General features: G+C 42.3%; 1 protein-coding gene across 4 annotated transcripts; it reads right to left on the reverse strand.

Annotated features, from left to right (window-relative positions):
• Positions 1-5,242: 5,242 nt before the first annotated feature.
• LOC311488454 (uncharacterized protein) lies at positions 5,243-26,413 on the reverse strand. Of its 4 annotated transcripts, XM_084545172.1 has the most exons (12): positions 17,378-17,968; positions 17,182-17,281; positions 13,799-15,249; positions 13,020-13,267; positions 11,718-11,914; positions 10,860-11,020; positions 10,550-10,653; positions 9,134-9,194; positions 8,002-8,090; positions 7,336-7,458; positions 6,970-7,070; positions 5,243-6,843 (listed from the first exon to the last, which is right to left on the reverse strand). In XM_084545172.1, exons 3-12 carry the CDS (start codon positions 15,219-15,221, stop codon positions 6,315-6,317), a joined length of 3,036 nt encoding a protein of 1,011 aa, XP_084401298.1. In that variant the 5' UTR covers positions 15,222-15,249; positions 17,182-17,281; positions 17,378-17,968; the 3' UTR covers positions 5,243-6,314. The 4 variants fall into 4 exon arrangements, with proteins under 4 accessions (XP_084401298.1, XP_084401299.1, XP_084401297.1 ...); XM_084545173.1 differs by lacking the exons at positions 17,182-17,281; positions 17,378-17,968 and adding an exon at positions 26,363-26,413; XM_084545171.1 differs by lacking the exon at positions 17,182-17,281.
• Between the last annotated feature and the right edge of the window lie 1,432 nt (positions 26,414-27,845).

Raw genomic sequence — 27,845 nt, forward strand, 5'->3', positions numbered from 1 at the left:
CATGACAGCACGCAGCGAGCGGCACCATTTAAAGAGCTCGGGACCACAGTTGCGTAAGGTTACGTAATTAAAGCGTCATTAACGTAGCTTAGTACGTATCGTAGCACAACAGCGTAATAAAGTGAAAAATGGTCTAGAAAACACAGTATGCACTTATTCAGAAATGAAATGAGAATTTATTTTGAAACATTAAAAGGACTATTTAAATTAATCTTAAATCATCTTTTTAATATTGTACATATATGTACCCCCCTTTTTTAAAAGAAATCTCATTATGATCTATCCTTTTTGTGTTTTTATTAAATAACAATTATATTATTTATTCATGTTTGGAACTTTTATAATCTTTATCTTATCTGTTTTCTTTATTCAGTCTCTTTTTAACTAACTGATTGTATTCACCATGTTCTTATGTTCCCATTTGATGAATAAAGATTGAAAAAAAATAAATAAAATAATAATAATATCGTAAAACAATGCAACTATTCCAAGCTACATTAAATGATGTGGCAGGAAACACGTGTGTTAGGAATAACAGGTGAGCCCTGAAACTATTTATTGTAAATAAATTCAGAAAAAAAGAAAAAAATGGTACTTGGGAGAATTTTGCAATTATTATTTTTTTATTATTATTATTGGTCAAATAAAGATGTGTTACAGCAAACATCTTAAAGGCAGGAACAGTCCATGTGTAATGATGAAACGGGAAAAATATCTATATAAATTAAATCTGCATTTGTATGTTCATAATAAAAATGAAATAAATCAACTCTGAAAGATAATGTCAGCCGCAGCAACTACCTGGTGACCATAGTGAAGATTTTTGCAGTTAAAAAGCCAGATAGCTCTTTATAGCTGTTGGTGGAGACCAAACATAGAGCCAAAAAGAGAGATTATTTTGACACGTTGCTAGAAATATAAAACTAATATAGTGAACACAGTGCTTCCTACTTTTATAACTACCGCCATAGAGTCTAAAAGGAACGCCATAGTTAGCCTAAATGTTTATCTGCCCTCACCATTCATACTGTAGGTGGGGAAGTAACAGTGCTGACTCATCCTAACACAAAAGTTTGTTGAAAAGTCTCAAAAAAAAGTTTCCAGAGCTTTTGTGTGTGACTCTGTGTGTTTTGTCATGACAGTTGGACAAAGTAAACAAGTCACTGTTTACTTTAATTTCCAATTCCCAATAATAAATGAACTACAAATGTTTACACTTAATTATTTTAAAATTCTAATGAATTACTGGGTTGCCCCTAAAATTACTATTCTTCAAGACGCTTCCTCTGAAATGATTAAGAAATTAATGAACTTGTAAAACATACAACATAGAGATGTTTAAATGTACTCACTGAAACTCTAGTGTGTCCCCTTCCTACTTTTGCGTACCCCAAATCATTATAGACAAATGGAGTGCTTTTAGATCTTAATTTCTTTCTTAATAACAGCTGTGGAGAGGAGTTTATACAACGTGAGAGAGAGTTTTTGGTTCAGGAAGCAGCTGAAAAGAACAGGATTTGATTACAGCTCTTTAAATGGCTCTTTGTAGTCCTGCTTTGTAAAGTGGACAATAGACAACTGTGCTTTTATCTCAAGAATCTCACAATACACGTACAGACAAACTTACATGTGATCCAAACCTACAAAAACCTAGCACTTTATCCAACACGAATGGAAAGAGGAAAGACACCATAAACCCTTAGTGTTGTTGTGATCCAGTTTGTGCATGAGAAATGAGTCCTGAACTGTCTTTCAACCAGACCTCAACAGTTTGTGTGATTCTGTGTGGCTGCCAGATTTTAAACCCGGTGACATGTGGACAGAGGTTCAGTAGCATACACACACAGAAGCAATTTACATCGTCTTGACACAGGTACACACGTGATTGTTTCTCAACTCTTTGTTTGTTCTCTTATCGGTTCCAGATAACGGAGTCTGTGTCAATGACATTCCTGAGAGGACGCGTTCAGCTCGAGCAGAATTATTATGAGGGAGGAGGGGGCAATAAATAACGTACAAATCAAAGATACGCTCAAAGGGTTTAGTTAGTGAATCCGACAAGGTATCGACAAGCATAATCTCAGCTGCAGAAACTCCTCATCAGGTCAAATGATCCGTTATTTGTCTTTGCTCCGGCCTATTTCATTTTACCCTCTCTCACTGAATGTAAATCACACTGCTCTCGCTCTTTGTCCACCGCTTGCACTCTTCTTCCCTCCTGTGCCACCTAGTAAAGGTCATAATTAATGTCATGCTCTTACAGCCACTCACACAATTCCTTCAGAGGCAGACAGTGTCCTCTCAGACATGCCAAGGGGGACAGAGTGTTACCTCACATGTAGCTGGGCCACAATGGGCCGGCGTTCAGAAATTATCTCTTGATAATTTTATTGTCATGTTGTGCGCTTAAAAACTTGTCCTAATGTCAGAGCAGATGAAGAGTGTCAATATTTATCATTCAAGTGACCTTTCGAACCACATGGGGCCCTAGCGCACTGCTGCCTGTTTCTAAATGCAAAACAAACAAGCTTTGTACACCAATCAGGCATAACATTATGACCACTTTATGGCCATCTGTCGACAATACAATGTTCTGATGGGAAACTTATGGACCTGGCATTCATGTGGATGTTCTTTAGACACGTACCACCCACCTAGACCAGATCAGGCACCCCCACCCCATAGCAATGACACCACCCCCAGCAGCCCGACACAGGTACACACACAAAAATGGTTTAGGATCAACTCAAAAAAACATGAAGAACAGCACAAGGTGTTGACCTGGCCTCCAAATTCACAAGATCCCAAACTGATCAAGTACCTGTGGGATGATCCACAGAGGACCCTCCCCTCAAAGGCCCCCACTAACAACAATCTGTTGCCAGACGCCACAGGACACCCTCAGAAGGTCCATGTCCATTCTCTGATGAGTCACAACCGTTTTGGAGGCACAAGGGAGACCTACACAATATTAGGAAGGTGGTCATAATGTTATGCCTGATTGGTGTCGAGCTTTTGCAGAGGATTCCTCTTCGCACTGTTCATATTAATGTGACAGTTCTGGCAAGTGTTACATAACAGAGGCCGCCACCCAACTGTGTCAGTGACAGAGCCTGCTCCCCCGTCTGCATTATCTTGCAAGTGATAAAACTGTAAAAATGAATTCACCCATGTGTCCAAGAAAGGCAAGGCCGCCTCTCCCCTCTCCATGTTCTCAACCAAAGATAAAGGGGAGTGAATCATCATGTCAGTCGTCTGTTATTTCCTTCCTGCAAGTTCAGCTTTTTAGTATAAACAGACAACACTAAGTTTTAACTCTGGTAATAATGTTGCTAGCATCTTAACGTGGCAAAAGAGAGCATTCCTGCTATTGTAATCATGACGCATATAAAGTGGACAAAATCTGTCTATGTATCTTGTCTTTTGCTTCTTGTTTGGAACTTGTCTGGAGCCAGACTCATGACTTTGGCTCTCATTTCTGATTGACACATTCATAGTGTGACAGTAAAAGTACTGTAGCCGGATTATGAGGGCGTTCCCATGCAGGTTTCAACGGCGAACTTGAAGCTGTTTTTATTTAGCGTTACGGCTCTGGCCTGGGAAGAATAGGTGAGAGAAAGTGGGGACGGGCTGTAGCAGAGTTTACCAGCTCAGTCAACTGGCACAGAGCTGCTCGCTATGAATAGGTGAATGCCAATGCTTAGTAACTCCCATTGGTCTGGTTTCCCTCTCTCCCTTTAACTGCTTGCGTGTTCCCTCTCTCTTTCTCTTCCTCTCTCTCTCTTTGAAAAACATTCAACTCAGGGCAAAGACTACAGATTTCAAGTTCAGCCATCTCACTGCAGTAAAAGTCCAAATCATGGTTATCATGGATCCGGGTCACTCTGGTGGACACTCCAAGAATATGCTGTACAATGCATACAACGTATATACAATGCACATGGTGCATGTTTCAACCAATCAGAGCAGCAAAGTATGTGACATTAAGCGATTAAGGAATTCTTGACAAACGCTTTAAGTTAACAAACCCAATAGTGGATGGTTTCTCCGACAGCAGCCATGTTGTTCTAACAAATTCAACCCAGTGTAGAACGCCCAGATGATGAGTAGGACTACGTCGTTGTTACTCTTCGGCCTATAAAGCCCACCCACATGATTTGACTGGCCCAACAGACCTTTGCCAGAGCATAATTAGCTCCCAGTGGAGCAAGCAATACTTTGGGGCCCCGTGAAAAATGTGAAAACCATAAACCACCTTTAGACTATGAAGGCCCTACATGGACTTGGGGGGGAATAACATCTTTGCCTAGGGCCTGCAAGAACCTAGGATCGCCACTGCTCAGACCTTATGGTTCACTCTGATTGTTTCTCTTTAAGTAATACTTCAGCGTTAAGTTGACGCAGAGTGTACGGCAACAACGCAGACCCCTATGCAGACCCTCGCACCGTAGCTGACGTGCACCTCCGCAGAAATGTGACTAGAGCTGTGACTGGTCCACTTGGTTGTAGCGTGTTTCCGCTTTAGTATTTCCGGCTGATTCTCCATCTCCGCAATTTTCCAATTGATTGTTTTGGATCAGTAAAGATGGAACACATCGAGGAAAGGTTAACTGAGGAGGTTTGGAGATACAAATGTTTCGTCAAACTGAAAGTGAAGCAGGAAGTGGAAAGTGAAGCAGGAAGTAGACACAAAAGTCAACCCGACTGCCACAGTTTATAGCCTTTTTTACAGAGTGAGCCAGACTGATGAGTGCACAAGTATAAATGGCTCGCACCGGCGTGGGCTACATGCGTAGGTTACAGCGTCTATGTCCTGCGGAGGTATAGACTTCGCTTAAGTTTTCATGGTATGTTCACTGTTGGTGAATAAACACCCAGTTGGTCTGAACCTCACCTCTGTTAGAGGCCTACTGCGTTAATCCAGTCACTACTGCTCATCATATACCTTGTTTGAGACATGCATTTGCATGTAAGGGCATGTAAAGGTTAAACACACCACACAGGTAAAGGTATGTTTCAGGTATGAAGTTGTTCTGTATTAATAGGTTTATTAAGTTTAATATGACGACACGCTCATTGTGCATTTCATAGGTCAAGAGTGTAGAAGAATAAGAGCACAGGATCAAGAATAAAAAACACTAAGCTTATTTATTTACAGCTCACGCTATACATTACAGAGATGGGAGGTTCAGTGTTAGAAGCTGAAAAAAAAAAAAAAAGCCAAGCAGGCAGAAAAGAGGGGAGCCAAACTGCGTCGGACGTGGACTTTCATCGGAGGGAGGGAGCGTTTCAGAGGAGCAACGACTTTAAAGGCCATTGTTAACGTTTATCAGGGGGCCCACGGGGGTAAACACACAATGCACACCACCACATACGTACGCACAGACGCATTAACTCACATCTTATACACTTGGAAACTACAAACACGGTTATCATTATCAGAGTGGTCGAGGAGATCAAAGAGCACTCCCGGCCTTGAGAAACGCACTTTAGCTACCATCATGAAGTATGTGAGTGACCCAATCTGTACAGAACAGACATCTCCTCTGCAGTATATTCTAAAAGGTACATTTTGTCAGTGCAAAAGAAAATATTGTTTTTGGATTGATAACGCTTGTCAGTGGTGTTTGCCATTTTCAAATAAATTACAGCTGACCTGCTAAACGCTACCACTCAGCACGCTCATTCTTGGCATCTCCCAGAACACAATCACACACAGTTGCACTGCACAAACACATGTTCACTGTAGTTAACCATCAACAATTCTGGGCACTCAGACAGCTATAAGAGAGGAGATGGCTTCCTAAGGTCAATATTAGCCCATTATGGTGTTAAATCAAAACCTTTCAACAAGCTGTGTGTGTCTATGTATGCATGCCTGTTTTTGTGTATCTTTGTAAGGCCCCCTTTTGGAAACATGGCACGGTTTAGTTCGGCTTTCTTAAAAGGAGCCCCTCTGAAAGGTTACCTGAGGTTAAATGCATTTACGTTAATTAAGAACATCACTGCCTTTTATATGTTTATTTGTAAAAATACGGAGCCACAACCTGAAGATTGTTAGCTTAGCTTAGCATCAAAGCTAAGCTAAACAGCTAAGCACAAAAACAATCGTAAGGTTACAGATTTTATTCAAATGTCAAATGTATGGGAAACATTTAAATACGTAAGAGATTTTAGTACAAAATTTACAGCATAAAAACATGTTTGAAACAAGCACTGGAGTTTGAATGCTAATAAAAAAGGGTTTCACTTAAAGCACTTTTGTGCTGAAACAGTTTTGATTGTGGTCGTAATGCATTTTTGGCGTTGGAGTTTTACTGCCAGTTGACTGTCTCTTTTCCTGCCACTGTCCCAGCTCCTACTTCCTCCTTCCCGTCCAGGTTGCAGTAGAAGGTAGCCGGGTCTGGAGGATGACCGAAAGAGCCCCATGACTGGTGGAAGGGTAAGACAGAGGCGGGTTCTCTTTGATGGGAGTCGCTGGCGTCGATGTTGCCGATTAAATGACAGTTTGGTGGAGCGATGCTGCTGCTATATGTTACAGCCGTGCTGGGATTTAGGACATTGCTAGGCGCAATGGGGTTGCTACTGCTTACAGAGTTGTGGACATTGTCTGCATTGCTGTTGCTGCTCGGCGTTCCAGCCAGACCTGAGGAGGGAAACGTCAGAGCTGGAGGCTGAGGTGGGAGCAGGTTACTGCTCGGGGAGGGGATGAGGTTGGCGGGACGGCTGAGGGCCAGACGCTGGGTGAGGAGCTGGTGCTGGAGCCGCCTCTCGCTCCAATCCTCCTGAGGCTGCCGGTGGATCTTCATGTGGGCGTTACGGGACTTGATTTTGTAAAACATTCTGCAGCAAGGGGAGACAGAAATGGAAAGAAGGTTTGAAAATCCAAACCATATGTTGGCTCAGCCTGAAGCTAAACCCAAAAAAAGAAGAAAGCTTTTGTCTTTCACGTTGACTGGTCCTACTCACTTGCCACACAGCTTGCAGGGGAAGAAGCTGGCCAATGAGGGCACGGGAACCGCCTCCTCTAGCGAATACTGCCTGTCCACTGGCTGACAGATGGGCGTCACCTATGAAAACAAGACCCCTTAGACGACAGCATTCCTACGATTGGCTTGTTGAGCCGCATTCCACAATGGATAACCGTCTAATGCATTTAACTCATCATACAAGACTGCACAAATACGTCAGATACAGTATTTCCATCAGAAAGCACACTAGTCTATTGTGTTGGTGAAGTTGTAACATCAGGGATCTCACGACACACCAAACAACAAAAAGAATGGCACATATCCACATATCAGATCTTGACAAGAGGTGAAAATAAGTTCTTACACTTTTCTGTTGCTCCAACTCTCCTTCTCTGGTCTCCTCCTCTTTCTGTTTCTTCTGCTTGTCCAGCAGCTTCTTGCTCAGGTAGTAAAACTCCACACACTGGCGCACTGTCTTAGTCTTCACCTGCAACACACACAGACACAACCAGCGTCAGTCATTATACAGTATAATCAGTGTTCTCTATGTTTGTATCTACAGGAAGAAAAGACGTGTAACTTGTCTCAAAATAGTGTTTTAATTTAACAGTGGCATTATTTCCGGGCTTTAGGTGAGAAGCGCTCCTTTAATTAATAAACCTTCATGAAAGATTGGTGAAAATTAGACCTGAGTATTTACTCCTTCTTCTTCTTCTTCTCTGCATCACTCAAACTGCACTATGATGCCTCACGGTGACTCACCACAAACTGAACAAATACAAGCAAGGAAATGCACTCCCTGCACCTTCGGAAAATACTACTTCACAATTTATGTAATACTTTCTGAACCAAAATAGAACACTTTGAAGTAATGATAAGCGCAAAACAAACAACCACTACATGCGGTGCATTGATGGAACAAGTGACTATGTGTCAAATAAAATGCTTTTACTGACATATCTGAAACGATATAGGGCACACATAGCTTCAGCAGCCTCAATAACCATCACTGCATTAATAATTGTTTTACCATTTTCTCTATGAGCGAAAAGTCTTTTCCACAAGTCCCAAGAGCTGAAGTGAAGACACTCTTTTCAGTGTCTGTCCAAACATCACAGCCTGTAGAGAGGGAGAGAGAGAGAGAGAGAGACGGGGGGAGGGAGTAACAGGTCATGAGAAACAATGAACAAAAAAAAAAACACATGAATAACATGTAATTCAGTCACTGTAGTGAAATGTGGAAGCCGTGCACCAACTCCAAGTAAAAACTAAATCGAACAATGAGTCGGCCCAGAATTACATGTCAGGACTGACCGGGGACACGCACTTTCAGCAAGGCTCTGAAAGGGGGTGTTTGTTGTCAGTGGAAACCTGAAGTGATCCAGAGCATCAGAGATGGAGGGGGGGGGGGTCCTAGATCATGCCAAGAATGTAGGACAGCTAAACGCTGTTAAGCAGTTGTCAAGGGGCCCAAACTGTGCAGAAGAACCCCTGTCTACAGGAATACCCTCACCTGAGTGGACACGACTGTGAAGAACAATGTGTTCTCCGCACTTTTTACGTGGTTCTTGGAGGAGGGAAGTTCTTCTGCTACAGGCAATGGGAATAGTTTGCTGACTCATATTTCTTACATGCATTGTTGAAGAGAGGTAAACTTCCTACACGCCATATTTCTCCTCTTCCTTTTTCATCCCTCTGCTTAAATCTGACAAAGTCACAGGTACAAAAAAATAAAGAAATGTTCTGTATAAACCATATAAATACAGAGATCTCGGTTACGTGATCTTTGGCGACACCTGTGGATATAAGTGGTAATTGCAAGTGTCACTTCATAGAGACAGGAACAATACAGCCTCTGTGACATTGTCACTGACATTACCTCACCTCAGCTAACAAGGCTGTTTACTGTTTACCATTTGAAGCACCACTTCCACATTGAGTACCTAGAACTTCTATTCCCAGGAACTCTTTTCAAGGTCGCTTGTTTGAGCTATTGCAGAGATTGTCTGTGAGCTTCTGACTTCCTTTATCTGTTGTTCTTTACATCATATACCATTTAAATGACAAGCAAGTTATGAAGAGAGAGAGGCTCTTGACTCTGTGATAAATTTTCCCTTAGCAGGCGCAGGGAAGCCAAGAGTTAGAGTGAAGTCAGTGGTTACCGGAGTAGTGGTAGTCTCCTGTGGGTGAGGGCTGTGAGAACAACAGCATCTCCAGTGTGGCCTGTGCAGGAAGGAGGGATGGAGGACAGAAAGAAGAAATAGATGAGGCATGCAATGGTGCTGAAGACAATTGAATGGATATGAATGAGCGTGAACAAAAGAAAGAAAGGCAGAAAGTAAGAAAGAAAGAAAGAAAGAAAGAAAGAGTGACAATAGAATGCATGGGTGAGTAAAGATGCATGGGAGTAAGTCACGATGTGTGGACGAATGATGAACCTGATGGAATGAGTGAGTGGAGAGCAAAATAATCAATGGAGCATTAAAGGGATAGTTCACCCTAGAATGATATTTCGCTCATTATCTACTCACCCTCATGTTGACTAAGGGCTGGAAGAAGTTTCAGAGTCCTCCGTCCCTTCTCTGAGTTACAGGGGGTCTTGGTGTAGCAGTGCATTTCAATGCAACGGTTGTAAAGGGACACCAGAGCTCTTCGTAAAAAAACACACACAAAAAAACATCCAAATACCTCCATGATGCTCGTATGTAATGTCCGTCTTGTGCTGAAGCCCCAAATTGCGTAATTGTCCCGAAAAAAATTAAATAAGTCCACATTCCAAGCATGTTTGTAGCATTAGCTCCGAGTGTTGTTGTCCCGGCTCTTCCGCTGCCAGCGCGCATGCGCAAGGTTCGCACTGAGACTCGCTTCCTTGTTTACCCCGGCGAATTGAGCCAGCCGGCGAAGGACCAGAACCGCCGTGCAACGAGAGAAGAAGAAGAAGAAGAAGAAGAAGAAGAAGAAGAAGAAGAAGAAGAAGAAGAAGGTGAAGGTTTATAAACCGTCTTTGGAAGAAGAAGAAAAAGAAGAAGGAGAGGAAAAAGAAGGAGGAGGAGAAGAGTAGCCTGCCTTATACCGGCATTTCTTTTTTGCCATCCAAAATGGTTCTCGTCTGTTCCTACCCTGTCCCGGTGCAAGGCAGGCTATTACGGGCTGCTTCTAGTCCTTCGCCGGGGTAAACAAGGAAGCGAGTCTCAGTGCGAACCTTGCGCATGCGCGCTGGCAGCGGAAGAGCCGGGACAACAACACTCGGAGCTAATGCTACAAACATGCTTGGAATGTGGACTTATTTAATTTTTTTCGGGACAATTACGCAATTTGGGGCTTCAGCACAAGACGGACATTACATACGAGCATCATGGAGGTATTTGGATGTTTTTTTGTGTGTGTTTTTTTACGAAGAGCTCTGGTGTCCCTTTACAACCGTTGCATTGAAATGCACTGCTACACCAAGACCCCCTGTAACTCAGAGAAGGGACGGAGGACTCTGAAACTTCTTCCAGCCCTTAGTCAACATGAGGGTGAGTAGATAATGAGCGAAATATCATTCTAGGGTGAACTATCCCTGTTTCACGTCTTACCATTGTGTTCCCCTGACAAGAGTTGAGACAGTGCAGAGCCAGCTCTGTGTTGCTGCCTCCTCCTGGTAGGCAGCTGGAACTACACATGGACAACAGCTTCTCCACTGTGTGTAGAAAACACAAAACATGAGCAGTTTCACCAGTTAGTATTTAGAGACAATAAAGAAAAAAAAGTGGGGTTATTTATATAAAGTCACTGTAACTTCAACCCTTATTGGCTGCTTGTATCATTGAAGGCTGAAGAAACAGTTCACCTGCAGCCAGCCTTAGCAACAGGTTTTGGGGAGTGAAACTGTATTCTGACATTTACCTTGGTCTTGTAAGTTGGCACTGTCCTCCAGCTCGTTCCACGGTTTCCAGAGTAACTGTTCCCGTGGGGATTCTTCCTCCGGTTGCCACACCCCGGACCATTCACGACCCACGAAGAAAGGAGGAAGATCGGCCTGGAAATCAGGACCCACGTTGATGCATCTGAAAGGAGAGAAGCGCCAAATGAAAGCGAAAACAGACATGAAAGAGCACAATATAAAAAAGAAAGTACCACCATGTCCATTGATGTATTAGCGCTTTCCAAGTACTTGGTCATTCTATTACTCTTCAGCCAGCAACAACAGAGTAACTGTATTCGCGTTAGACTATTCCAACACTTACTCTGACATTTAATCTCTAGAGCAAGGGCGTCAAACTCATTTTAGTTCGAGGGCCACATACAGTCCCAGTTTGATCTCAAGCAGGCCGGACCAGTAAGATAATAACCTATAAGAAACGACAGCTCCTGATTTTTTCCATTTGTTTTAGTGCAAAAAAGAACAAGTAAATTAGGAGAATGTTACAGTTGATAAACTAGCCTTTAAAAAACGAAATTTCTTAAGTAAAATAGGTGCAGTTTGGGCACTTTGCTGTCTGTTGTTTAGTCCTGGGTGTCTGTGTTGTGTTCTGTCCACTTCTCTTACTAAAACAGTGGACAACTTAGGGCTAACAGTTATTTTCATTGAAAAACTGCAGTCTTCTATGTAATTTTTGTACTTTGCAAATTCACACTGTGGGCCAGATTAGACCGTGCGGCGGGCCGCTTTTGGCCCGAGGGCCGTATGTTTGACACCTGCGCTCTAGAGCTTCCTGACACTCTTTGTTCTTAAATCGTCTGGAGTTTAAGCACTTCACTCACGGCAACACGCTGCAATCCTCTTCCTGTCTTGATTCTTCCTCTCTGTGATGGAGGGATGAGACGGAGGAGTAGAGCCCCGTCCCTTTGCGGACCGGATTGAGGATCGGCCGAGGTGTGTAACGGCTCCTCTTCTGACCCCTGCCGGTGTGAAGGATACTGGGAAATGGCTTTCCAGTGTAGACAGGAGTGGCTTGTTCCTGCAAGGAGACAAGCAGTGATTTTAGAGTGTGCTTTTTGGATAAATACACAGTCAGAAACAAAAGATAGAAATACAATTGGTGTGCTTGTGTTACCAGAACATGCACAGTCTCATTTCAGGTGCATCAAGCAGAGACAGATCTCCGACATCTCCATATGTGAATCCAGAAACTCCAAGTCGAACAACGTGCAACTTCAGATCTCTCTTATTTACATTTTCACATCTTCTCGGCGTGTCTAAAAATAAAAACTCGGGCGAAGACTGTGGTTTTTAGAAGCAGTAATGCAGTCGGAGCTCACGTAATTTCTTGATAAACGACCAAATTCAAGCATCCGCCCACCACATCTGCTCAGCCTCTACGGCTGTAGCAAGTGCCGCCTGCCGCCTCGCTAACTCGGGCTCCCGAGCTCCGCTGATGGAAGATTGACGTCAAGGCATCTCTGGCAACGCCGCAGTGAGAATGTGACTCTTGCGGCGCACTGGTTGCTCGTGAAGAAGAGCTCCGAAAGCCCAATGTCATGTTTGTACATTGTGCTATCATTGCTGCTGTTATTTTGTCTTTCCCTTCTACAGGTTTTGTTCGAGATGAACTGACGTTTTTGGCGCTTGGATTCTCTACAGCCTTTCACCAAAAACAATAGGTTAACTAGAGGCAAAGAAAAAGTTAACCAGATTACATTTACACGTTTACACTTTAAGTTACTGGAAATTTTAGTCCCAGGAACTTGAGTTTAAGTGACAAAGATAAGATTAAATCAGATTGTGTGAGTTCATCTATTGTGTAGAAAGTTCCCCAAACAGGGGTTTTCTGGGGGTTTAAATTATTTCCCTTGAACTTAATTTTAGATTCTGGTCCCTGGTTGATGGTTCCTGTGGTTGAAATGCAGCTTTTGCTTAGCTCACCAAATGATTAGGTCACGAGTTAAGACTATGCATTATCTGAAGGCTTTCTTCGAAACATCTTCACACAGAACAGCCAGATTAATCTTGATTTTTGTAAAAGTGCTATTTCTTTTCTTTGTCTCACTTTCAACACGTGCTAACCAAAAGTCAAAACTGTTGCTTTAAATTTTCTCCAAATGTTCCCGTCTGTGATACTGTACCCGTGGTTGTGAGTGGTTCAGGCTTGCTGGTCCATTCTTTACTTTCTGGGCCACTATGCAAGGAGCTATCCTTTCTGCTGCCTCGTGACGCTGGCCAGAGAGGTGAGACTGGCGAGGCTGAAAGTGGAAAGGAGTTTGGAGGGATGGACTGCCGGAGGGACAGAGGGCTCTGGGCGGGTGAAGGGATGGACGGTGGGACGAGGAAGAGGGGAACAGGGATTCGGGAGACTGAAGGAGTTCGTGTGGGGCTGGTGAAAACATGGGAAGAGTTGCAAAAGAGAAGTCAGTACAGAAATGGTCCAAAAGTCAGAAACGTCATCGTTATCTGTGTAAACAGGAAAGAGTTACATCAGAGCGACAAAATCAGTTTGTTATTTGGAAACACTATTTCTCGAGAAAACCCACATGCACCGACACTACCTCTGGATGCAGTGTAAGCTGTTTGTGACATAAACTGCACAAAAGATGTATCTTACAAATTAATTTACCTGTGAAACTGTGAAAAGTGAAACTGACATTTGCATGTGGGAAACGGGAAATTTCACCAACACACCTACGAAAACCCACATGTCCCGTAAATTTACATGTGGGTATTAACCTGCGGTTGATGTGAGGGGGGAAAACTAAGTTCATTTAAATAATTTCAGGTTGAAGTACTCCTGTCTAGCATCTTATTTCTTTCTTTATAGTACTGACAGAGTACTGGATACACTTTTATAATTTACTAATTTCTGTTCTTTTTCATACTCTCGTAGTTTCATTCATAAAAATGACGTTACCTGTGTTGCCATAGTCGTCACCATGGGAGGATCTTAGGCTGCATTCAGTGTTGCCGGGGTCCCCTGACGACTGTTGAAAGCAGTGTGACAGCAGTGGAAACTTCCATAGCATCCCAGAGGGGTGGACGGAGGGCACAGGTGGAAGGCGAGATGTGAAAAACTGGAGCGTACCAAGCGGCTCTCCTCCCTGTGGAACCGAATGTCCGGTGCCTGCGAATGAACTGGGGGAGTCCATTTTGGAGGGCGAGTGGGATGGAGGGGGTAGCGGTGTAGGGGGAGGACTAAGGACTGAGGACATGAGGTGAGATGACGTAGGGGGAGACGGGAAAGATGGTAGAGATGGGTGACCGGGGGACGAGGAGGAGGAGGAGGGAGGGAGGTAAGAGTCTGTGTCAAAGGCACAACTTTGCCTTGCCAGTCCGGGAGTTTCTCCTCTCCCGATTCCAAATTCCCAGATTTGTCCAGAGGAATCTCCACTGGGCATCACAGGGTATCTTCTCTTTCGCTGGGAGAGGAAAGCCTCCGAGAAGGAGTCCAGTTTCTGAGTGTACGTCCTGTTGTTGATGCTGATGAGCGATCTCTGCGGTAGGCATCCAGACGCCAACGTGTGGTTGTCTGCAGCTCCTCGCCATCGGCCTTCCCCCTGACTCGAGGGAGAGACACTGAGCCAAGGTCCGTCAACCTCTGCTGGTTGAATCTGATCCTCGCCTGAGCCACAGCTGGACCCGTAATCTTCTTCTCTTCCTAAATAATTTTCACTTACTCTTGAATCCGTCCTACAGTACTCTACACCACCGTCGTTAAAGCTCCCTGAACCATTTCTGTTGCAGGGAGTAGTTTGTTTAGTAAAGTGGCTCATGTTAGCCTCCCTGCTGTAAATTGTTTCATTTTTGGCGTCACAGTTAACATGAGCATAATTATTATAGTTTGACCTGGCTCTGTGCCTGACTCCTTCCTCACTGGCACAGTTCATCGTGTAAAAAACATCATTTGCGTTTCCGTAGCAATCACCTTTAGCGGGAAAATCGTCCGCGGGGCTCTCGCAACTCTCCCCATCATCCCAAACTTCCTTTTTGGCACTGCCATACCAAGAGTCATCAAAATGGCTGCCTAACCCGTTATCACCGTCAAGGTGTCCCCCTAAACTAGCATCTCCATCCAAACTGTTAAGGCCGGAGTTCAGGAAGACTCTGTCAGCACCACTGCTCCCTCTTCTAGCACCTGAAGAGGCGTTTGATATCAAGAACGAGTTTGTGGATTCTTCCCCTCTACTCCCGTACGTCTCCAGGGAATCCTGACCGGACTGATTCGACGGGTATTCCACTTCGGGGCTGTGAAAGCTGGGCATGGTGACGGGAAAGGACGGGCGGTGGCGAGGCTGGTGGTGGTTGGAGAAGGATTGCGTGGACGGACGATCCTCCATAGTGGCTCGCTGGGTTTTGCTAGAGTGCCTACAGGAGACAGACAGAAACAGAGTAGTGTCAGTATCTGTGTTACACTTGACTGTGTGACCTAGTTGGGTTTCTGGCACCCCCACACCCCTTATGCCTGATCGGTGTATAAAGGCTTCAACTACGACTTCTGCGTTCTGAAAGTAAAGCATGCGCCCCATTTGATTCTGTTTTGTTTGCGGATTAACGGCACAGTTCTTGCTATCGCTGCCAAAACCTGCTTACATTAGTAAATCTGGAAATAACCCCCTCCCCCCCAAAAAAAAATTGTAATCTAAAGTGAATTACATTTGCATTTTTACTCAACCTTATCCCTCAGATTAAGTCAAGAAACAGCCACTTGCGCTAGTCTAGATTAGTAAAATCGAGGTTGCTCTGGAAACCAAGGACGTACCAGAATGCACAGCATATAACTGGTCTGAGAGGGAGTTGTGGTGAACATTGGATGAGTGGCTATGTTATATTTAGAGAAATATTACGTAGCCTAAAATGCGAGTAAATAGCAGGCTGACCGTGAGAAAGTTTCACTGCAAGAGAAGAGGAAGAGATGCTGTGTTGCTGTCAGACGAGCCGCTGACTGAGATTACCCTGAGCAGCATACAAGAGAATAAAATGTGGATACTTTTCATTTTATTTCCAACTGGTATGAAAAACACATTGCGTCTTGTTTGTCCATAGGATATCGGTATCCCTGTTTAAACCTGCAACGTTATCAGTTATGGAGACTCAACTATGAGAGTTGACCACACAGCTATTAGCCACGTCAACTGCCCTAGCTCCACAACCAAATCCCGTCCAATCAGTGCACTTACGTTGGGTGGGCAGACGACTAGACGACTGATGTTAGCTTGCAAATCAGTTCGGCGTTTTGCCTGTACAAACATACTAATTTAAAGTTTGGTGGCGTTAGCAGGCCAAGCACGTCCATTCAACAATTGCTAGCCTACCGACTGCTGGGCTTCGTTTTCAGTCAGTGCTCGCAGGTAAGCCAGCGGACTACTTTGTGGATTGTCAGCCGAAATATGTCTGTGGTAAAGGATCTGGTTCAACTGAACAAACTCAAAAGGTGGTCTAAAAACAGCTGGCTCTTTGATGGCTTTTTATGTGTCAGTAGCCGAAAATAGTAAATGATCGTCGGCATACAGTAGGCGGCACAAAGACGATCACGGATAATAACTGAACTTAACTCCTCTCTGGACACACAAATATTCAGATAATAGCTAAATACTGTTGTGGCAAAATCCCTGCTACTAACTAAGTTGTAAAGTGCAACACAATATTTGCAGTATTCACATAGCTGGGTTACTCAAAATGGCCTACAGAATAAAATAAGTCCCATGATTTGGTTAACACGGCATGTGATGTTTCTTTAACTGAGCATCTTAACTCTCTAACACCATTTTCTAACGTGTAGTTATTAATTGCAGGCTAAAATAGGCTTGCTGTAAGCCCCATGTTTTCACACTTGTCACATATTTGACACATAGTGTACTCTAAATTACAAAATGGTACCCTTAAATTACCCGCTTATAAATTATCGTCTAACCCTTTGACCCCAAGTCTTGAGCACAAATTCCTCACACAAAATATAGTAATATACAATTTTAAAGCACTGGCACGTTCTTAAAACTTCAAATCAGGCGCCAATTTTTTGTTTTTTGCCACCGATATTCCCGTTGAGCACTCGCGCTAACACATCACACCGACTGATGCCGTTTGCAAACCGAGCGTCAGGTTATCAGATGCATTTGTAAGCGTAAAGAAAGAAAATACGCGAACACCTGCATGAAGTCATGAGGCAGGAGAAGTCATAAAGAGACGGCGGTTTTTCTAGCAAACGCGGCGCTACTTCAAACAATTTCATTTAAAAAAAAAAACTGTGATTGACAACACTTCCTACGTAAAAACAACATTTCAAAAGTTAAAACTCACTCCAACTGCAGATATTTACATTGTGCGGCACTGAATCTTAAATTCTTCGTCAGTTTTTCTCCTTTCTTTCTTGAAACCACAGTCTGCTCTAAATAGGACACTGAGTGAGTCAGAAAGAGAAAGAATGAAGTAAGATGAAATGTACAGACAAATAGACTGTACGAGTGTCGAGGCTGTCGTTTTTTTTTTTTTTTACCAGTTCTTGACGCTTAATTTCCTTTTCGCGTGTGTTCGTCCCGTGTTGTTCATGTTTTCGGGCTCTAATTGTTCTCCTGATTCTCCTCATCGTTCTTTCTGACTCTGTCTGCTCTCCACCGTCTCGTCTGCTTGATTATTTCCCCCTTGAGATTTTTCGACCTCTCACTTAGTCCTTCCTTTTTTTTTTCTTTCTTTCTCTCTCTTTCTCTTTACTGTGCATCCTTTCCAGCGAACAAACGCACACACACAGAGCACCCAAAGTAAAATGGACACACATGACAACCACCCATACTCAGACCACATACGCCTTTTTCACACACACACACACACACACTCATTTACTCATTTAGTTACTCACTGAAACACACGCACACACACACACACACTGACTTTCACACACACTTGCAGGTGTCAAAGAGGACCAGCGGGTAGTGATGTTGCCTCGGTGCCTTTTCGTCGTCGTGGTAACCACATCCTGAGGAAACAAACGCTGACGGATCTCCCTCCTTTCAGCTATCTTTATCTCTCTGCCCCCCTCCTCCATCTCTCTGTTTCTCTTTCCGTCTCCTTGCCCGTCCTTATCTCACTCTGCGTCTCTTTTTCTCACCGAGCGCCCAACTTTGTTGTCTCTTGTCCTTTCTTCTTTTGCTTGCTTTTTTTTTTTTTTAATCTCTGTCTTTCTTTCATTCTGCCCTTTCATTTGTTGTTTGCTTTTCGGTGTCCTGTTCTAATGTCCCATGCACTTTATTTATTTTTATTTTTTTTGCATGTCCTCTCCTGTAATTCCTTTCTTTTTTTAACGCAAATATGCTGAGTTTGAGTATTATAACAAACCGAGATGTGTATAAAGTATAATCGGTTCCTGAAACGTTAGCATACTTTCACATATCATTCAAAACATTTACTAACATATAGGCACACGAAGGCTGTATCGATAAAGCACTACTTTGTTGGACCTCGCTCAAGTGATTTGACCGTGGAACATATGTTAAAAGTGTTCGGCTTTGTCTTTCCTGTACATGTGTGGTTCGTCTCTCTCTGTGTATGTGGCTACAGTACATTTTGTAAGTGTGTGCGCGTGTGCGAGAGCGTGTGCAGAGGCGGCTGCATAGATGTTTACCAGATTAAGATTCTCCGGCTGAGTCAGCTGACAGGAAGTGAGAGAGAATAAAACAGGAAGGAAGATGGCGACAAACGATGAGGTTCAGGGAACCCTCTAAGCACCCAGCCGCCCCTCCTACTCACCCACCCACTCAGCCATCACACATGCAGTCTACACAGGTTAGACGGGCGCCCAGGTGTTGGACACCTTCAACATGCTATGGTGTTTGTTTTCTGCCTTTGTTATGTCACACACTGGCCCTAAGATGCTTCATCGCAACCTCAAACATAACCGCACTGACAGGTCCACAAGACTGTGAACAGTTTTATTACCTTTTAAACACACACACACACAATCACACACAAACGTGTGATACTATCTTTGAAAGGACTCTAACCAGCTCAAGTAGACCTAACCTTAATCTAACCTTTACTCTAAAACAAGTTTAAACTGGTTTTAATGCTCAAAATGTGTGTGGACCAGAAATAAATGCAGAAGGACAAGAAGGCCCCAGGACATAAGTAATCTGCAAGACTATGGCCCCCACAACTTCATAAAAACAAGAACACACATACACACACGCACACACAGTGGCACTTTTTTCAGGCAGGACTACAATTTAAAACTCATCTTTCACAATCGAAAGTCTTCAGCAAAGTTTGAGCAGCCAAAAAAAAAAAAAAAAAAAAATATGATAAAATATTGTCAGGTTGTATGACGTCCAGGTTGATCTAACTGTGTCACACCACGCAAGACGAAAAAATAAAATCTTTGCTATCGGACAAAATCTACGATCGAGAACGTAAAGGTGTGAAATGTGCCAAAGCAGATTCATAATGTGACGTTTATTCGATATGATATAGGATTGTTCAAGGTGTTATGCATGATAAATAAGTACAAGAGAAGTGTTGCTGCCTACCCCACTCTACAGTCACGTGTGTCAATATACTGCTTTATAATGTACGTCTAGAAAAAGGGTTGTATGAAAAAACAGCTGTATTATGTTTGAAATCAGGGACACGAATACATCATTTATCTCCGATGAAGTAACAAATCATCAGAACTGTTAAATAAGACATTTCAGAGCAAAACCGGCCTATGTTTAGACACGTTTTCCTCGTCAAAACATTGACCATACGAGGATGCAAAACCCCGTAACAGTCCACATATGTTGATGACAATCGTCAGATCTTTCGTGAATCAAGTTAGAAAAATAGCAGCCCTACATGTATACAACCATCCATTCTGAATCCTTTAAATACAGTCCTTGTAACAGTAATGAATCAGTTCTATCAGTTTAAAGTCAGTTTCCTTGTTCATTATCCAGCCAAAATTTAAGTGTGTCACTGTTTGTGTAGGTGATCATGTTAATGCTCAAGTCCCTTGTACAGTGTTACAACATCTCATAGCTGGAAACCTCAACATTAACATATATAATAGATAATAATGTGGTGACTAGACAACCTGTGCCTGACCGAACAACCTCAACATTAGCATATTTGATAGCCTCAGCAATATTTTATTGCTGTGTCACACACTGGCCTTTCTTCAAGTCACACTGAACTACAAGCAGCTATTTTAAAGCTGGAGACTCTGGTCAGTGGAAACCGTTTCAGATGTGGTTAAGTGTACGCATTATCAATATAAGTCATCTTTAAAATGAAGTGGGTAGCAATTTGAGAATGGAGAAGTCAATTTGTTCCTTGTTTTGTCACACTCGAGCAGACGCCACGTAGCTGACTGGCGGCTAAAGGTGAGATTCTGCAGCTTCAGATTTTAAAAGATTCATTAGACGTCTGAGAAATGCATCCTAGCAATGAAGCATAAAGCTTTTTTTCTGAGACTCTCTTTCGTCCATGCTTACGTAACAAGGTTCCTACTTTGTTGAATTCAAAGTGTTGACTTCAAAAACCCTCCTCATTGTAATTTTGTCGCATATCGCAGGAGAGAAAGTGCAAAAATGACGATCACGACTGAAAGAACTTTGCATTAATGAGGCCTCTTAAACAAATCTTTTTCTTCTGAAATTCAGCACGTAGACCTACTGAGACAACCTGCAAGGTCTGCTCATGTCTCCGGGGAGCGCACATTTGCATACATTCATGTTTGTGTGAGCACTAAAACCTTCAAAAAAAAAAAAAAAGAAAGAAAAATGTGTGAATGAAGTGATGTGAGAGGATGGAAGAGGAGTGCGGAGGAGTGTGTACGGGGGAGACGTTTCTCTGGTTTTCTCTCAAATTCAGCATAAAAACCTGGGGGAGCAGAGGAGGGGGAAACAGACGAACACGTCTGGACTTTTTCTTTTTCTACAGAGATTTTTTTTTCCCTTCTTCTCCGAGTCGTCTCTCCGCCTGTCGCTGAGTAAAATATGCGTTGAGTGGCGGGAAGAGAGGAAACTGAATGGATGAGTGAACTTAAACGAGTATCAAAAAAACACGATAGGGACTATTTAATTCATCTTTTGGATGAGCGGCAGTTAAACGGTTATACCGGTGGGCTTGCAGAACAAACTTGTCGTTAATTAGTGCATTAGGAACGACACAGGAAAGTGGAGCATCACCTCAAAAGCATGACTGTGTATATAATACAGCGTACAGAACACACAGACTGAAACTGCAACCAGACTGTTCATCACACAAGAAGTTAAGGGGGCAGATCACTTTTTAAAAAGGTAGACTTTTCATTTAATCTCTGTTAAATGACTAATGTGCAAAGATGACATCGAAAAAATTAAGAAATGCACTCAAATAAAAGTAAAGCATCGTCAAAACACAGTATAAAATAAAGTCTAAAGAAAGAAAAGCATGGGTTTCTTTTATTTCACTTGCGCATTCGCATAAAATTGTGTATTTTTGCAAAGATTTGCTGCAGAGTCTGATCTGCGCGTTTCAGTCTGTCGCTTAGAATTTATCATTAGTATTTAAGCCATATGTGGACACATACGCAGCTTAGGTTGATATCCAGAGAAAGTATCTATAGAGTTCAGAGGCGGCAACATTTCATGTCATTTTAGTCAAAAATAAAAAGGTTGCAAATATGGTACATTTTCCTTATGGGAAATGCTTTTTAAAGCGGCCTAAAAATCACATGACGAACTCACGATTAAAAGGAAGATCACAGGGCAGAAAATGTTCAGGGACTCCGCCACGTACATGTGTGCCCGCAGTGCTGCGCAGTGAGTTCTGAAGACTGCTAAAGATATCTTTCATGTAAAGAAAACGTGTTTTCCATCTGCTGCACCTAAAAGCGAGACTGGATGCAATAATTTCAGCACGCTGCGTCATTTGTTTTTGCTTCGATATATGTGTTGACACATTCGGATGACGGCAGTTTCGCCTGATGAGACTTGGTGTATCGGTACGTCTTAAAGCACACTAGACGATGGGTATTACAGCGACAACAGTGTTTAAGTGGTAATCTACGGATCCACCAAAACGGCGATCTCCTATTACAATACGTCCACGTTCCAAGAGGTACAAGGCTTATCGAGCTTCGATGGTGACCGACAAAACCTTTATTACACAATGATGTACATATGAAGTACGCGTCTATTTCAAACAGATTGTTAACTGCTGCCTGATGTTTAATGTGCACGAGTGTAGCACAGGCTAATGCCAGCTTTACAGTAATGTCTACTTTAATTCTGGTATTACACCTAACTGCAAAACGCACATGCATGCATCATTTCATCTCTTAGCCAACGTCCAGGGATGATCCAGGGAAGAAGATACCCACACTCGTGACTCGAAGTCATTGAACATGTGTGCCTGAATTTTCTTCCATTTAAATAAAGGTCAAAAGGGTCAACCGTAGGTGAGGCAAAACAATCAGCACACCGTTTTTTTGGAAATCTGATTTTTAATTGGATTTCACTTTCTTCCCTCCATCCACGTACACTACACTAGTTCAGAGGGAGGATAAGAAAGAGCTATCATTCATTTGATTGAAGAAATGGATTACGTCCATCTAATTAGCAGCAGACAGAATGTAGGAAGATGTGAAAACAAGGTGTTGGGCGTCTTCACATCTGATTCTTTTTTAAGGTGAATGCACCAAATATTGCATAATGATCATCATCAACTACTAGAATTGGCTATGACCTTAACTTCAAAATTGGTTTGATGATTTGTTAGTTAAAGAGTATTATGGTCAGCTCTGGGAAAATATAAAAATTACAAAATTTTATAAAAACTGGACTTGTAGAGTTTTTTTTTTTTTTGAGAAGACGTTCATCCGAGTAGCTCCTTCAGTTCTAGGGGACTGGGGGGAAGTCTGTGGTTTAAATAGGAACTCCTCCTTAGAAACTTGCTTGTTGTGCTAATAACCAGAAACTGGTGCAGCTAATTTTCATTTATAAAAATTATAAATATTTATTTGTATGAATGATGAGATTTTTAATTTCCGCGAATTCAATCCGTAGCAGTTCCGCAACTGCAAGGCCAAAATGTGTGGGCTCTACGGATGATGGACACTTGGGAAGATTCTGAAACACCGGCTCCGAATCCCCAGCAGCTGGGTGGGATTTCTGGAAACGTCCAGCAACAATTTACATTTTTACATCCAGAAATAACAGCCTTGTAAATAACAGCCTTGTAATAAAATTGTAAACATTGACGTTATTGTACCGGTTCTAAAAAATTCTCAAACGTAATGGTGTAATACCAGAAGTGGAAAATAAAGAAAAACACCCATTTAGATCTTGATATTACCATGCAACTTCCTTACTGAATATTTCTTATACGGCAATCTTCGGAAAAAGTTGGCAGATTATGTTTTAAGTACCGTTACGGCCAAGTACAGTGACCGGTTTCAAACTTATACTGGGCTATATATACAAACAGATTTTATCATTTTTCTACTTTGGAAAACCACAATAACTGTAAAATATATATTATTTTAAATATTACATTCACCACTGATGGACCGCTGAATATTCTGACAATTGAATATAAGTAAACTGTTACTATAGCGATCAACTAAATAAGTAAATACGTAATTAGAGATCGTCTTTTTGCATTGTTTACTCTAACGTGAACTGCCGCGTCAACAGCACGACAAAAAGGAGAACAGAAACACAAATCACAGCTTACAGATATTTACAAATGGTGTTTCTCTGAAAACAGGAAATACAAATAAATATTTATAATTTTTATATTTTCCCAGAGCTGACTATAATACTCTACTACATGCTACTTTAACCAACAAATCATCAAACGATTTTTGAAAGTTTGCTTGGAGTTAAGGTCACAGCCGATTCCAGTAGTTGAGGATGATCATTACGCAATATTTGGTGCATTCACCTCAAATAGAATCAACTGTGAAGACGCCCAGCACCTTGTCTTCACATCTTCCTACATTCTGTCTGCTGCTAATTAGATGGACGTATTCCATTTCTTCAATCAGATAGCTCTCTCTTATCCTCCCTCTGAACTAGCGTAGTATACGTAACCTTCGTTATCTTTCTATTTTACACTTGACACTGACTCTGGCGTTCTCATGACTACAGCATCACAAAGCAGTAACATGGAAGGCCTAGAATGCTTCTTGTTATTTTAGATCTTAAACTTCAGATCTCAGTGGATGTAGCTAAGGTCAATCAAACCTGCTCCCAACTTATTTCAGAAGTTGCTTAAAAACTGAATTGAGATAAACAAAGTGTCATCAGTGAACGTATGCTGCATGCACGCACATCATACGGTATCAAGACGAAGTAGTATTTTAAATGAAGTGAATCTGAAGCGATATACGATAGCACAAATATACCTAGATAGAGCAGACATGTAGGGAAAACTGGCAACCGCAGCAACTGCAAGGGAGCTACAGGTTTCCACGGTTGACAAGGGAGACACTGTTGCATACAACAACTGCTTTCCGGATGCTTAACCAGCCACAGCTTCATGGCAAAGCGACTGGCAAAGCAAAAACCGCTGTCGAGAAAAAAAACGTCACATGACGTGAGGTTTGCCAGAATGCACGCAGGGGAAACGATGCTAAAAAATGTTCCATGATCTGACTGAACCAAAATCTGTCTTTTTTTCCGGCTTTTTGCATGTAAAATCTTCGGCGTACACAAAAGAAACTAGTCCTACACTGAATCATTCCGTAGGGACGCGTCTCTGCAAAGGTCCTCGAAGAACTTGTGAAGGTGCACGGGAAACGAAATGAAACAATGTGTAGAGGAAACCCGTGGCTGTTGGCAAGAGAAACGACTTCAGAGCAGATCTTATTTTGCAGCATCGAAATTATCTTAAACATAAAAATAAAACTGCAAACGATGATAAAAGTCAGTCGTTAGTGGTGCATCGAGGCCAAGACAAGGCCAAGAGTCCAGACCTCCGACCCATCAACAGCCATGCAAGCTAGCAAGCCTCGAGCACTTTTAAAAAGAAGAATGGGGAAAACTGCTGTGTAAACATGTTTCAAGCAGATACAGAGACACGTTCACATTTTAAACTCGGTAACCGCTACGACAGTCACGTCTTCTGCGCGTAAACTTGCCGAGGATAAATTTTGCGCAGTAATTTCGAAGCGCCGAATACTTTTCTCGTCTTCATTGTAACGGCATGAACGAGCTCCAACAAATGATTGAATATTGCGTTGACTCGTCCGCAGTTATAGTAACTATACGTCTCAGATATAACTAAACTGCGATTTAACTCACTGCGAATTTTTCTGGTGTTTCATTTCACCCCCGTGTCCCAGACAGAGTATAGAAGGCCGGATCAGTATTCATAAAGAAGTATAAGTTCTGTCCTGGATGTTCAATGCAGACGTTTTTACTCTTGGCCTTTGTTGGTACAGAAGCTGAAGTTTTACTTCTTAATGTGAAAAAAAAAAAAAAAAACACCCAACAACACAAAAGCAGTTGTTGGCCCCGTTACCTCTGCAGATGTCAAAGAAGGTCACAAAATCGAAGGAAGTCAAAAATAGCAGCAACGCAAAAACACTGAACCTAATGTCTGGTCCACCTCAACTGGGAGAGACCTCAAATGTGAAACAGCTCTTTAACACAACACACCTGCAGCGCAGACTACAGAAAAGAGCAAAACAGCTTTGAACTCATATCAACACCTCGATAAAATAAATCTAAATGTTAGGTGCAGAAATGGGTTCATCTAATATATATGGCTACATAATGCCTCCAAAATCACAGGTAGGCCTTTCGCCAATAACCATAATGTCTGCCTCTATATGGGTCAGGGGTACGCTGATGCCCTGGTTTATCATGCAATCTTTAAAGTGTTGACGATGAACAAAGTCGAGCTTGTGGTTTTAAGCCTCTCTGTGTGAGACAATGTTTGGTGTAAACACCAACGGGTCGTGGGTAAGAGCACATTAAGAAGTAATGTTTGAGAATTAAAACTCAGTTTTGTTTGTGAACGTAGAAAAAAAATATGATTAGCGTCTTTCGGAAATATTTGTTGCACGTATACTCACGAATCAGACTTTTAAGATATAAAATGACACTTAGACACATACGTATTCTACGTATTATGTTCAGTTTAAACGCACATCTGTAAGAAATCACTTGAAGCTCCTTTGTGTACAGTACTAATCTCAGGGCTCTCACTGTCATTGGACTGATTTTTAAACGCATTAATCTACAAATCAGATCATATAACATAACATTTCTAAAAACGTGCATCCCCCGTGTAAATTTTATTGACTCAAACAAAAATGGCTCCCTTGGATGAATGCTAGGTGATGCCGGATAAGTGGGAATCAGGGCTCTTTTAGTTAGACTAATGCTAATGATGCTAATGTGTGAGCCATGTGTTTGGTTTAAGTTTCTCTGAAGGTATTCAGAGCACTCCTGCCAAACAAAACCCTGCTTTTGTGTAGAAAAACAAAAGAAAGAATAAAAAAAAAAAGTATTCTTACCGGTTAAGTTGTCATTACGAGGACAGATGTGTCAGTGGCGGTGAGGTGCATGTGTGTGTGTGGTCTGTTCGTAGGTAGACATGTGTGTGAGAAAAGGGGAGGAGTGTGGGATGGTGAACGAGAGAGGTCTTGGGTGTAGTTTCACTCAAGACGATCGGCCCTGACGCTGTTTCAGTTGATCTTTAATCTTTCATCCTCCTTGTCATAACGCCACTGTGTGTGTATGTGTGTGTGTGTGTGTGTGTGTGTGTGCGAGCATGCGTGTGTGTGTGTGTGTGTTACGAGCTGTGTCATAGTGATGCTGGAAAGAAAAGAAAAACACCCAAGTGTGTGGTTCAAACCTCACACATACATACATACGTGCACACAAGAACACTTTCAGTCTGAGTGGGTGTTTTTTCTCCCCTCTCATCCCTCATTTTCTCTCTATGGTCTCTGTGTTGTGTCTTTTTGTAGTTAAAGGGCCACGCACACACACACACCCTAATGACTTACACCCACGCATATAGACGCCCAATGCTCATAATCATCGTGTCACTCTGAAACATGCAAATGCAGCTTCTGGATCTCTAAGTCACCATTGTCAAATTACGTCCGGTGAATCTATTGTTATTGCGAATTGTCTTATCTCTTATTGAGTTGTTTTGGAGTTCTGTCATAGCTGGAGGGAAAGGAGGGGGGAAGAAACCTGACAATTGGGGAAATCCACTTATTTGCTCTCTTGCCGTGACTTAGATGAGCAGATTAACGCAATGAGTATCAGTAAGTCTGGCTCGGTCCTAAAATAGAAAAAATGTGTTTCTAATAGCTTCCTGTGAAACTGTCAGATTGAATTAAACCAGGCAAGTCAGTTTTGTTAACTTAGGGCGGTGTGTGTGGAAGCTAAAAAATTGAGATCCTCATGATTCCTCTCTTCCTCTAAACATCTTCCTCTCAACAAGAACTAAATGAATACAAGTGTAAGTAGTTTTATCTTTTGAACTATACATACCTTAAAGTTACAGTATGGGATGTGCAGCTGGCCTATGGAAAACTGAGATTATGGTGAAGAAAATGAGCTGCAAAGTTACGATTGTAACCAAGGTTCTATGAATTCATCAGTTGTGGTCAGAGGCGGACTTAGTTATGGGCGACATGAGTAGCATGGCATGGCCACTCAAAAAAAAAAAAAAAATCTGAACATTTTTGCAATCGGTTTTCTATCACCTTCCACTACCTGACAGGTAACGTAGTGATTCTCCACTGCCAAATTAACACCATGGAGAAGAAGAGGTCCAAGTCATCAGGTACCTGATTTAGAAAAAAGAAATAAGAAGAGGAGTTAAAACCTACAAGAGATGAAGGTATGTTGCTGTCATCTATTTATGAGTGATGATATTACCATGTAATAATGAAACAGGATGGATAGCATAACTATGTTAGCCTGATGCTATGTTGCTTGTTCGCTATACTGGCCGCTGTCAGTCCAACTAGCAGCTAAAAC

This window comes from Chelon labrosus, assembly GCF_963514085.1.
Source record: "Chelon labrosus genome assembly, chromosome: 1".
NCBI classification, from domain to species: Eukaryota; Metazoa; Chordata; class Actinopteri; order Mugiliformes; family Mugilidae; genus Chelon; species Chelon labrosus.